At 46.2% G+C, this 13,142-nt stretch overlaps 1 protein-coding gene across 2 annotated transcripts in view; it reads left to right on the top strand.

The window, feature by feature from the left end:
- GALNT15 (polypeptide N-acetylgalactosaminyltransferase 15) overlaps positions 1–13,142 on the top strand; it is a 42,396-nt gene that overhangs the window by 11,605 nt on the left and 17,649 nt on the right. For both annotated transcript variants that reach the window (XM_059390883.1, XM_059390882.1), the window contains exons 2-3: positions 2,456–2,622; positions 6,472–6,676. In XM_059390883.1, coding sequence (XP_059246866.1) covers positions 2,456–2,622; positions 6,472–6,676 — 372 coding nt within the window. The remainder of the gene's footprint in view (positions 1–2,455; positions 2,623–6,471; positions 6,677–13,142) is intronic.

Below are 13,142 nucleotides of genomic sequence, written 5' to 3'. Positions count from 1 at the left end.
CAGGGCGGGTTGGGGTTCCACTTTGGACATGTTATGTGAGCAGCCCTGAAAGCAGCCTGGAAAAGTGCACATAAAATTCATGATTTCATTCGTCTTAGGGACTCTTCTAAGGACAGTCATCCATTTAGGGACTTCTTCTGAAGTCTGTAGGAATTTCTCTTAAAAACTAGTGTGAGATGTGAAAATTGGCAAAGTTCGAATAAAGCCTGTACTTGAGCTGATAGTACTTGAACTGAGTTAGAGTCCCGATTCTGCTCGTGGGGGATGGTTATGCAATCTATCATCCCTGGGCAAAGCTGCCTGAAGATAACACAGGAACTCTCTGGACTATTTTCACAACTTCTTGCAAGTCTTAAACTATTTCAAAATAAAAGTTCTAAATTGTAAAAAAAAAAAAAAAAAAAAAATCCTAGAAAGAGCGTCACTTTCCCTAAAGATTCTAGGATATAGTTTCTCTGATGGTGACAATTCTCATGCAGAACAAACTTCCCATTTTCCTTTGGCTACTGGGAAGCTCAAACTTAAAATTCATTCTGGAAACTCCAAGGCCCTTATGGTCTATATGTTTATGCTCTTTCTCTAGATGTTGAATTTCTGTTCTTTCTTTTTCAAGATTTATTTATTCATTTGAGAGAGAGAGAGACAGGCATTGGCATGGGGAGGGGCAGTGGGAGAGGGAGAGAATCTCAAGCAGACTCCTCATTGAGCTCAGAGCCACATGCAGGGCTCGAACTCACCACCCTGAGATCATGACCTAAGCCGAAATCAAGAGTCAGCCGCTTAATTGACTGAGCCACCCAGGTACCTCTTGACTTTCTATTCTTACTTATATTCCCATCCTCCTGACTTTTCATCCTTACTTTTTTTTTTTTAAAGATTTTATTTATTTGACACAGACAGAGAGATAGTGAGAGAGAGAGCACAAGCAGGGGAAACGGTAGGCAGGCAGACAGAAGGGAGAGGAAGGCTCTCTGCTGAGCAAGGAGCCCCATGTGGGACTGGATCCCAGAGCTTGGGATCATGACCTGAGCAGAAGGCAGAGGCTTAACTAACTGAGCCACTCGGTGCCCCCATCTTAACTTTTATATTACCATTATTTTATCGTGCATAGTGTTGGAAATGACTTCAAATCCTTTATGGAAAGAAATAGTGCATTAATATATTAACTGATAAAATAATTGACAGCTGATTTGTGAGATGTTCATATGTTTTGTTTTTGTTTTTGTTTTTGTTTTAATCTAGGATTTCTATTTTACTGTTACCTTAAAGCACTTACCTTGTATTCCCCTTCTACCCCCTGATGTAGGATTTTTACCTGGAGTCACACAGGTGTCCTGCACATTGAGAGGCTCAGCCTTGGTTAGGATTGTATGGACAGTGCCTTTCCCTCCAGCTGGGCCAGCCTTAGTCTGGCGGTCTGTCTGCAGACAGTTCTACCATCACAATTGCCTTTAGGTATTGGAGTTTGAGATCCTTGAGCCAACCCCTCCTCAAATGCAAATCAGGAGGGACATTCAGAAGCTACCTAGAAAAAAAATAGTGCCTTTTGTGAACAATTGTGAGCCGCACACTGCTCCCAGCATCCCGTTGTTATTATAAAGCCTTCCACTGTGGTCTCACTCAGAACTCTCCCCAGATGCAATGCAAATACAGAGTTTCTTACTCATCTGCAAAGGAAAGAGGGAACAGGGCAGGCTCCTTGCAAAGGCGGTACCTCCCACTCCTACCTCTCCAGCTGCAAACCCCCAGAGGGGAAAGGGCCCAGGAGCTCAAAACTCTGCTACTTACCAGTACTGGGAGTTTTGATAAGTCTTGACCACTTTCTGACCCTGTTTCCTTATCCACAAAATGAAGGTAAGACCCAAACCAAAGACTTATTTCAGTGTAAACAAGCAGTAATATGTGTAGAGGACCTAGCACAGTATCTGGCATATCGTTGGCACTCACAAATGTTCCCTCCTTGCCCTTCTTCAAGAAAACTAATAATGCTTAACATTTATGATGTGCAGGTGCTGTGCTAGATTATACAGATACAAAAATAAAGAAAACTGTGTTTCTGCCCTTAAACAAAGGACAAGGCGTGCTCACAGGACACTCACTATGTACCTCATCCTCTTTAGGCTCTATGAGGTTGGTGATGTCATTCATTCCCATTTTATAGGTTAGAACAGTCGTTTGCAGGGAAGAGTGCCAGTACCTCTCAACTGCTATGAGAAGGCGTGGATTAAACATTGCTCCTGGGATTTGAGGATTGGGGACAGCAGACAGCGTTACTGTGAGGGCGTGATGGGTTCTCTTTCCATGGAAATTTCAAGCAAGAGAGCTACTGAGTTTGGGGGCAGGGGAGCTATCTGATTAAAGCAGCCCCAGCCAGGGCCGAGGGAATGTGTTAGAGGAGGTCCAGTGCTCTTTTTGGTCTTCTCTTCCCATGGCTCCCTGCTCCTCTTCCCTACAGGTGTCTGCAGCAGCACTACGGAGACAGCCTGCCCACTGCCAGCGTCATCCTCTGTTTCCACGACGAGGCCTGGTCCACCCTCCTGAGGACCGTGCAGAGCATCCTTGACACAGTGCCCAGGGCCTTTCTGAAGGAGATCATCTTGGTGGACGACCTCAGTCAGCAAGGTGGCTATTGGCTCCTCCTGGCTCCTTGGGTGGGCTGAGACCTTGGGAGGGGCGGGAGGGAATTCCACGCAAAGATTAGGGTTTAGAGCCTGTAGAGTCAAGGTTCCCAGAAGCGTGTCTCCAGGTGATGATCAGGTGCAGGTAACTCATTAGTGAAAAGCCCCTGGGGCACCCAGTAAGGCAGTTGTGGGGAGAAGACAGAGAAGACAAAGTGGACAAGCAAGACAAGGAGATTCCGGCGAGGATCTCAGGAGGGGCACTCCAGCCTGATTCCAGCGGGATCCCTCCCAGTCCCAGTCTCCCCACAGTCCAATATGCTTCTTGCCCAGACACTCAGGAATCACAGCCGGGTGGCCATTCCTAAGGTCTCACTGCCTCCTAGACACTGGGTGAAGCACTTGACATGTATGAGTCCCCAAATCATTCTCGTTTAGCCCGATCCATTCATTTTCCAGCCAAGGAAACTGAGGCCTGGAGAAGAGAATTGACCAGGACTGAGTCATGCCAAGGGCAGCAGAGTCAGGCCCAGAGCCCAGACTTATAGAATCTGCTCAAATGTTTCCACTGATGGGAAACTCACTCCTAGGGACCAGTCCATTGAATGGCTGAATCACTCAGAGAAGATGGAGCCAGAAGAAGGTTCTAGGTCAGTGCTTCTCAAGCTTGAATGTACCTTAGAATCACCTGGCAGGCTTGTTAAAGCACTGATTGCTAGGATCTCCCCAGAGTTTCTGGATCTGGTACTGGACGCGCCAATTTGCATTTCTTTTTCTTTTTTAAGATTTTATTTATTTGACAGAGAGGGAGAGATCATAAGTAGTCAGAGAAGCAGGCAGAGAGAGAGGGGGAAGCAGACTCCCTGTCGAGCAGAGAGCCCGATGCAGGGCTCGATCCCAGAACCCTGAAATCATGACCTGAGCCCAAGGCAAAGGCTTAACCCACTGAGCCACCCAGGTGTCCCCGAATTTGCATTTCTAACAAGGTCTCTGGTGACATGCATGATGCCGGTCTGTAAATGACACTTTGAGAACTACTGCTCTTCTCAGGCTTTGTTTCTGGCTCAACCAAATTTCCTGTGGAGGTCCCCCTTGGCTCTGTGGGGAGAAAAGACTGCTCCCAGGTAAAATGAACACTTGCTGAGGTCCAAAAAACACCTTTCTGAGGGGAATGATAGAAGACAAGCTTGAGTAGCCACAGGCCTCTGTTAGGTCTTCTGTAGGTCCTCATGTGGGGAATTTTCCCAGCTCAGGCATGGCAGTGAATTGGACAAGCCAGAGGTTCTGGAAGAGGTTACTAGGGTACATTCGGCTGCATATTAGGCAGGACCACTGAGCGATTCCTGGGCTGGGCTCAGCTGGCTGGTGGAAGTACCCATAGTGTCTGAACTCTTGGCTGTGCCAGAGTCCTCCCAAGAGCACATCTGTGCTTCCTCCCCCATCAGCTGATGAACTGTGTTATGTCAGTGTCCTTTGGTAGCTTCCCTTCTCCTTGTGTGCGCAGAAGCAGAGGAGCTGGGCCCCAGGGCAGTTGGGTCCTCCAATGTCCTTGGCATCTTCTTCTTGTTTTATTTTATTTTTTATTTTTATTATTTTATTTTAATTTAATTATTTTAAATCATCTCACCTTTAAAAAAAAAAAAGATTTCATTTATTTATTTGAGTGAGACAGACAATGAAAACAAGAGCAGGGAGGAGGGGTAGAGGGAGAGGAAGAAGCAGACTCCCTACTGAATAGGGATCCTGAAACGGGGTTCAACCCCAGGACCCTGAGATCACGACCCAAGCAGAGGCTTAACTGACTGAGCCACCCAGGCGCCCCACCCTCTGCATCTTCTTCCTTCCAGTAAGCCCTACTTGGGAGGGTGGCTTTTGGTCTCATAATCCAATGAGGTTGCTCTACTTCTCAGTATCTCATCACATTCCAAACAGGAAAGGAAGAAATGCAGATAGACAGAGGTCAAGCAAGTTTGTCCTTTAGAAAAAAATCAGGAAAACAATAGTTTTTCCAGAATCTTCTCACCTAGTGTATGTATTTCCACCAGAGTTAGAGTATAAGGCTATTAGCAACAGCAAGAGAGTCTTGGTAGGTTAGTGCTTTTAGCTGCTCTGAACAAAATCAAGTTTCTGCTAGTACGGTAGAAGGGGAGAATGAATGTTGGACAAGACAACTAGCAGTTCTCAGTACACTGGGGTCACCAAGGGGTGGCTCTAATATAGTCAAGTTCAGAAATTTTAATAGTTTTGCTAACAGAGCTCCTTCTCTAGGGAATGGACTTGGGACTAACAAACTTACCAGAAAAATAATTATAAAGTAATAAATTGGCATAATATTTTGCCACCAAGAAAGCCAACAACCATTGACTGGGAATCCTTATGTCCACTGCTCAGGACAGTTTCCTTTATAGAAAAGTCTCCCTGAGGAGCTAGCTGCATGCTACTCAGAAGACAACTCTCCAGGGAGTCTGGTGGTGTCTTCAGGAAAGGCTGCCTGAGCTTTCCCCAGCTCCCTGGAGACACAGCTAACAAAGTAGCAAGTCTGTGTGCATTCCCTTCAAGACTGCCTCTGGGCTGGAGAACCAGGGAAACTCTTGCTGGTTGGTACAGTTCTGTTCAACACACATGTACTGAATGCTTACCATGGGCCAGCTCTAAGCTAGGGATCAGAACCCTGGAAATGCAGAAGGTATAATCCTTGCCCTTGAGATCTTAGTTCAGTGGACTAGGGGTGCCCCATTTCCAAGACTTCATGAAGGACACTACTTCTCCATGAATGCATTATTTCTACTTTCTCCACTGGCTTTCTCATCTTGATGTATGTATGCATGTATGTGGGTGCACACACACAGTTTTTCTTATCTTAAACACAAAACCTAATAAGCCTCTCTCTTCCTTTATCTCCTCCAGAATCATGGTTCCTAAAAGAATGTCTAGACTCTTGGTCTTGGTTTCTCATGTCCCACTTCCTCGTCGACCCACTGCATTGTCCATCCACCCCTACCACTATAATGAAGCCACTTTGGCCAGCACCCCTGATGATCTACTGGTGGCCGTATTTAATGGGCCTCTGTCTTTGACCTCCTTAACCACTGTCTTAGGTCAGATTTCTTAGAAGTGGAGCCTGAGATGGGATTCATGGGTTTGTGAATTTTAGGGGATGTAATCTCAGGGGAAGCCTGTAGGAGGGTAGGGGAAGCAGGAGACGCAGAGGAAGGAGCTGAGCCAAGATGAGGTTTCAGATGAAGTCCAGCCATAGCCTGAACCCATGGAGAGCTCTGCAGTGCCACCTGCATCTCAGAGTCTGTCTTACCTCAAGGCAAGGGAGTGGGCTTTGGTAGCCCTGCACTGGTTGGTCATTGACCCTTGGCTTCTGGGACCAGGGGTGGCATTCTGCAGGACTCACTGGCACTCGCTGGAGAGGCAGTTTGATACCCAAAGGCGTGTCTCCAGAGAAGGGTGCAGACTAGTTAGCAGCAGACCTATAGTTGCTGACTATGTGCAAACCAAACCTAAAAAGGGACCCCAGGCCATCTGAGTCAGGCACCAACAGTATCTGCATAACCTCCCTGTTGCATGCATTTAGAGAAGGTTAGCCATTTCTCCCCTCTCCTGGTTTTATGACACCGTCTCTCCTGGCTTTTACTGGAGAGAGTACTGATCCACCACAAACTAACGAAACAACTCATATCTTAGCAACAACCACAGTGTCATGTATCTGAGTCTTGAGACCCTGGTACTCACCACAGCTCCTGAGAGAGAGAGACTGGCTGACAATGATCCTAGAGACAAGTCATCATGATCTCAATGGCTGCGGCATCTGTGACCCCACTGACCACAACTCTGTTGATTCCAGGACAACTCAAGTCTTCTCTCAGCGAGTATGTGGCCAGGCTGGAGGGGGTGAAGTTGCTCAGAAGCAACAGGAGGCTGGGGGCCATTGGGGCCCGGATGCTGGGGGCCACCAGGGCCACCGGGGATGTTCTGGTCTTCATGGATTCCCACTGTGAGTGCCACCCAGGCTGGCTGGAGCCCCTTCTCAGCAGAATAGCTGGTGACAGGTAACTTTGCCCCCAGGTTCTGGAGGGTGGAGGTGGGGCTGGGAGAAATAGTCTATAGTCTCCGCCACTCACAGAACATCTAGCCACCATTGAACAAGTCCCCAAGGCTCCCCCATGCCAAAGCAATATGTTTCTTTGTTGTTGTTTTTTTTCAGATGTTTGAAGTCGAACCTTTTTGAAAGCATGGGAGGTATATTGGAAGTTAGATGTCCTCCAGCCCATCTGTCTTGTTTTCTAAAGACCAAAACGGGCCTGGAGAAGCAACTTCTCTTAAATGGCAAACACTCCTGAATAGGGTAACATCTTACCATGGTGATCACTCCCTTCGTTGAAAAGCGAGGAATTTTAATCAAGATTATCGGATAAACTGGGAAAAATCTTTCTATTTTGCTCATAGGTACTTACCCCTAAACAGAATGTGTTAGATTCTGTGATTGCTAAACTTCCATCAAAAACCACCGTTGGTTTTTGGGATGAGGGGTCTCCAAAGTTCTAACCAAGGCCTCAAGAATGTGAAGTCATTACATACCCCTTAGCCCCACATTTAAAAAGTTTTCTTTGACCATTTCTCTGTTCTTCCCCCATCATGCTGTCATTCACTCCCCACTTCCCTGTTCTCCTCATACAATTCTTAAATGTGTCCTATCAACCATTTTCCTCAATCTGAATATCTCAGTAAGGAAAGCAAAACCTGGTGGCTAGCCCACCTTGGGCTCCCCCATCCAGGCATACCCCTGGGGGTTTGCAGAGGCCTATCACACAGTGGGAGTTCAACAAACGATTGTTTCTGATGATGGCCAGCCAGATAGGGCTGATGCCAGAACCAAGCCTTATGACTTCTATTCTTGCACTCCTCCCCATGGTAAAGATTCACTCTCTCCTTTGAAGTTGGGGTTGACAACATCAGAGAAAAGCCCTTTCTGGATGAGGAGGTAGAGGAATTAGCATACTCCTCTTGATGAGGGAGGTTTCAAACAATATGATGTCAATTGCTAATAGTCCAACAATTCCTTTTTAATAAAGAACAATCACAGTTTAAGTGAAATCAGGAAGGATTAGTTTTGACCAGCATTGTGATACAGATTATCACCCACTCCTGTCTCTTAGCTCAGAAGAAAAGGAGACGTATATAAATCCAGCACCAGGACGAGGACAACAAACACACAAACCGGACAAACGCTGCCATCTTGGATTCTGCCCTCAAAATCACAATAACCGTGTATCATTGCTATAGGAACTGAAGTTGGTCCAGCCAATTCCCCATCTAATTCTCATCCCCGTGGCACTGAAAGATGGCTTTCAGAGGGACCTGTAAGGTCATCTAGACCTATCTCATGATTTCACTGCTGAAAAGAACTGAGTACCAGGGAGTTACGGTAAAGGAGACCCCTCAGGGTCACACAGTCACTCAAGAGCTAGGCTGTTGGCTATGCTTCTTTTATGCAGACATTTAGGAATCCAAGACTTAATATATAGCCTTATGTATGTATAACCCGAATAGACCTTTTTCATACAATTCTTTACTGATGCCCCCATGAGATGCCTGAGGCAGGTACTTCTGTTTCTGTTTCACAGAGAGGGATAGTGGGGTTTCAAGGGGTGAAGTGATCTGCGAGGGCATGCGGAGACTTTGCCACTGAGTCAGGTGTTCTAACTCTGAGTCTATTGCTCTTTTTGTTATCTGAGTTATTTTAAGAATTGGAGAAGTTGATCAGGGAGTGACATTTACTCATTCCCTCCCTCCACCCTCGTTGTGAGACATGTGTTAAAACATTGATTAGAATGAGCCCCTCATGTCTGCTTCTCACATTGGTGCCATTTTCACAGATCTGGAGATTTCTCACTCTAGGCTGAGAGAGGAAGACTTGGCAATCCCTCAGTGTCCTCAGCTATAAATAAAATGGGGCTCCCTGAGAAACCTTCCACAGTTAAGAGGTGGGTCCATGAAATTTTCATTTCCTGGGCTCTTTCCTTCCCCTCTTTATCCAACTTCTCCCCTCCCCATCTCCTTCCCTCTTATTCTCCTTCCCTCTCTCCCTGCCTCTCTGCCCCCCAACATGCATGCACGCACACATGGCCTCTGGTCTTAGACCCCATTTTGGCTTGGCTTCCTTTTCACGTCCCCTCTCTTCTATAGTTCAGCCATCTTTTTGTCATCCCACATCTCTTTCACAACTTCCTGTGTAGCCTGTTCTCTTTGGGACCTAGTGTTCGGCTTGCAGGCCTTCATAGGTGAGGGCCTGAAAGAAAAGCTAGCTCTCATGGGTTCTCATCTCTCTCTACACCCAGTGAAGCTCTGAAATCCATGGCCTGGGAGAGTGACCCTTTCAAGGTCTTCTTTGCTTCTACAGCAGTTTTGCTCAAGTGTTTCCTCTGCCTTCCCATGGTAGCTCACCTCATGGGGAGCAAAGTTGTAGAAGCCATTGGGCACACTTCAAACAGCTGCTGCTCTTGAAGAGAGGAAAGGGGCCCCAACTGGCTCTGAGGCTCATGGCAAGAAACATTCTGTCCCCAGGTGATGACCCATTGTGCAGAAGGCAAGAAATGGTCTTTAAGACCTTTCATTTAAAAGGTAAAGTGAGATGATGAGTAACAGTGTAGTAAGCCATAAATCAGCTATTTCAAAGAGTCATAACTTCCTCAGCATCCTGACCAGAGGGTTCAAGTCCTGGTTCCTAGCTCTGGTTCCCTACCCCTGCCCACAGAACAGGTCTATAGAGAGCCATATGGCAACTTTGTGTGAACTGGTAAGAGGATTCCCTTCCTCATTACCCTTTACTCTCATTTCTCAGAACATGTGTCATAATACATTCATTTTTTTTTAGAACAAGTTACTTGAATGATAACTGCCAGAAATTTTAGAATTAAGTATGCAAATTACAGTGTCTATGATATTTGAAGCATTCTCTAAGTTTGGGCAGTGCACAACCCACATAACTGTACATAGCAGCAGACAGAGTTGCTCAAAGAGCATTTTTTAGAGCAGTGTTGGAGGTGCTGATTGGTAGTTGGTTTCCGGGTAAAGTAACAAAGATGAAGATCAGGGGTAGCTGTTATTCCAGCTGCCAGCTGTCAACTGCCTTCTGCTAACTGTCAGCTCTAATAGCCAAGCCATGGAGTGAGAGTCATGGTGCTAGAAAAATGAAGGTTTCCAGTGGGAAAGGGGCAGTCCTTTGTGAAGTGCTGAAAGACAACACCCCCTGAGGGGCGATACCGGCTCCACAGGCTGTCCAAGCTGTTTTCCCCTTGAATTTGATCTGGTCCTGTATCTTAGAGACATTTAGTTCATGAGGTCACATAGTGTTCAGCTAAGGCTGAGGTTGCTCAATGGGGAGAAGCAAGGTAGGACAGGGAACAGACCACCTCCCGTCACCCGCCCTGCAAGGGGTTAAATGATAGAAAGCAGTCTGAGGAATCCCACGTGAATGTGTATGCCTGCGTGCGGGTGTGTGTGGGGGCGGGGGCGAGGAGCAACAGGGGGACCAAGCTACCTCCAGCCCACAAAGGGAGCAGCCTTCTTTTGGTCTCCTGCCCCAGGGAAACTCTCCAGCCTCATCCTCCGCACTCCCTTCAACATGACAGAGTCCGGAAACGGCTGACTCTGGAGTCTTGAGGGCACGCTTGGGAAGCAAGAGCTCTAGGATTAGAGCATTCAGAGACTTTTGCATCTTGATATAAGATACTTTCCGCAAGACCAAGAATTTGTGCGAACTTCCAAAACGACTTTAGATATCACAGAGCAGGAGGAACAGGGAGCTGCAGGAGTAAGAAAGAGGGATGAGGTAAGTTAGGGCTGATGAGTAGCCTAGGTCCGGTTGGTAAGGTTGAAGCCACAGCTACCTTTTGAACACTTGGCCAGTGGTCTATTAGCTGAGCTCATGTTCTGCAGTCAGCCAGTCTTTGCAGACAGCTCTACAACCCCTGTTTGTCTTTGGAAACCCAGCTGCCTGACTCCCTGGAGCTTAGAAAAGCTTAAGAGAGAATCAACCTTGTACTTGCTTGAGAGTTAAAAATTAATTTGCAAGACAGAATGAAGGTGTAAGCAGACACTTCTACCTCCTTCCAAGTCAAACAGGGCAGCATTGCTATTTTGCTTTAAATGTATTCCAAGGACACCAGACACATCTGTAGGTATGGAACCCGAAACTAAATATAAGACTGTTTGGGTTTTTTAAATCACTATTTTTGAGTCACGAGACTGCAGTTACTCCCTAATTCAGCCGTGGCTAAGCAGCTGCTATTCTCTTTGTCTCTATCCAAAAGGCACTCAGAGTATCTCCTGATTCTTCACTTAGGTGTCTCGTTAAAACAGAAGGAAAGGGAGATCTCAGACAGAAAAAGATAGCATTGGATATTTGGGGTGATATGGTTATCAACCATGATTTTTGCATAGGACTCTGAGCTTCCAGCAAGACAGAGCAAATAGAGAAACCTGACAATATTCTAGAGTTCCCATTTTCTGGTCAAAAGTAATGTACAGCTTTGTCAGGAAGGACACAACTCAAAGATCTAAGACTAGCTAGTTGTTTGGTTGCTTGGATGCAATGTCCTTTCCTATCCCGCTGTGATTACTAAGATGGCACGAAGAATCCTGAATCTTCAGGATTCAGTCACATGGCTTCCCTGGCTCTTGACTCTGAAATTCCACAAAACGCTTTGCCAGTAGCCAAATCCATCCCATCTGCTCAGTTCACTCCCCAGTAAGTGGGAACTTGGGAGGGGGGCTGGGTGTCCTCCTTTTTCCTTTGATCTTGCTTCTCCGTTTTCTCAGATCAATTCAGGATGCCAGAAGTAGAGGGGACCCAGAAGGATTAAGTTTCCTTTACCTTCCAGAGGGAAGAGTGTGAAAAGGGCAGGAAAATCATATTGGGATCTTTGTTCTAAATATAAACCCCATGACTCTTCTGTTGCTGTCAGCCACTTAAGGACAGATAATTGAGACCTAGGACCAGCCTGGCCCTCTCCATGTAGCCTGGGCCACTCCAGCCTGGCCATCTGTGAGATGGAAGGAATAGAGATGGAAATCGATAGAAGTATAAACAGTGTGGCGGGCATCTTTCTTCCAGGAATCTCTCTTCTCTTCGAATGAGAACTTCCAGCACCCCCTGAGTTCAGGCCTGATCCACTTTATGGCATAAAGTTTAACTTATTTTATTTGAGAGAGAGAGAGAGCGAACAGGGGGGAAGCGGAGGGGCACAGGGAAAGGGAGAGAAAGAGAATTTTAAGCAGGCTCCTGGGTCAGTGCAGAGCCCAATGTGGGGCTTGATCTCAGGACCAACCCTGAGATCATGACCCAAGCCAAAATCAAGAGTTGGAGGCTTAACTGATGGAGCCACTCGGACACACCATGGCATAGATTTTAGAAGTAAGAGTCATGAGAGGCCAGAAAAAAATGTGACTCAGATATTGGCTAGGAGGAGATCAGCTCCTGGTATACCTAATGAATGACCTGTTTGGTTAAAATGTGAGGTTTCTGACCTGTATCATTTCCCCCAATCACCCTTTCTGAAGTCATACCCCAGGCCGTGCAAGCAAAGCAAAACAAGCAACGAAAACAGCACAAAAGGGGTAAAATCCAGTCACCAACAGCATCAGTAAGTGGGTAAGCAGGCAAGCCTTGACTTGGGACTGCGGTCGGTTGGCCGGTAGACACTGCATGCTCATACAGGTGCCTTTACACCAGGGACACTGCTGGAGCTTGGCGGTCCTCATTCCTCACGCCCATCAAGTTGTCTGATACAGGGAGGAACAGGAACTGGATCCTAGAGCAGGGACCCATGAACCTTCCGAAATTGTGCATCATATTTTGGATATGTGCATGTGATTATTTTTCTGAAGAGGAGTCCATAGTTTTCCCCTGATTCTCAAAGGGATCAAAGACCCCCAAAGAAATCAAAAGCCGTAGTCTCAGAACGTTACAGCTGAGAAAGGCGTCTATGGGAAGTGGTTCAAATTCCCATTCTACAACTAAAGACACTGAGGCCCAGACACATGCAGCAGAGCTGAGCATAGAATCCCACTCTCTTGTCCTTTGCTGCTGTCAACAAAGGTTTTTCAAAAAAGAAAGAGGCAGGCATGCTCTTTACTTAAATGGTTTCCTGATTCCTTATGGAAAAACATACTTAGAACATACATAGAACAGTGCTGTCTAAAGGAAATATGATAAGCCATGTACATAATTTAAATGTTTCTAATAGTCATATTACCAAACAAAAAGAAACAGATGCAATTAATGTTAGTAATATATTTTAGTAAGCCCACTATATCCAAAATGTTATCATTTCAACATGTAATCAATGTCAAAATTACTGAGATTTCTACATCTTTTTTTCATACTAAGTCTTCTAAACCCAGGGTGTTTTTTGTACTTACACCACATCTCAATTCAGACGGGCCATGTTTTAGGTGCCCGCCAGCCCCATGGGGCTCCTGACTGCCATGTTACGCAGCATGGGTGTAGATTAC

The sequence above is a fragment of the Mustela nigripes genome, chromosome 2 (assembly GCF_022355385.1).
Source record: "Mustela nigripes isolate SB6536 chromosome 2, MUSNIG.SB6536, whole genome shotgun sequence".
Lineage (NCBI taxonomy): Eukaryota > Metazoa > Chordata > Mammalia > Carnivora > Mustelidae > Mustela > Mustela nigripes.
This window is presented reverse-complemented; position numbering and strand designations above follow the sequence as displayed.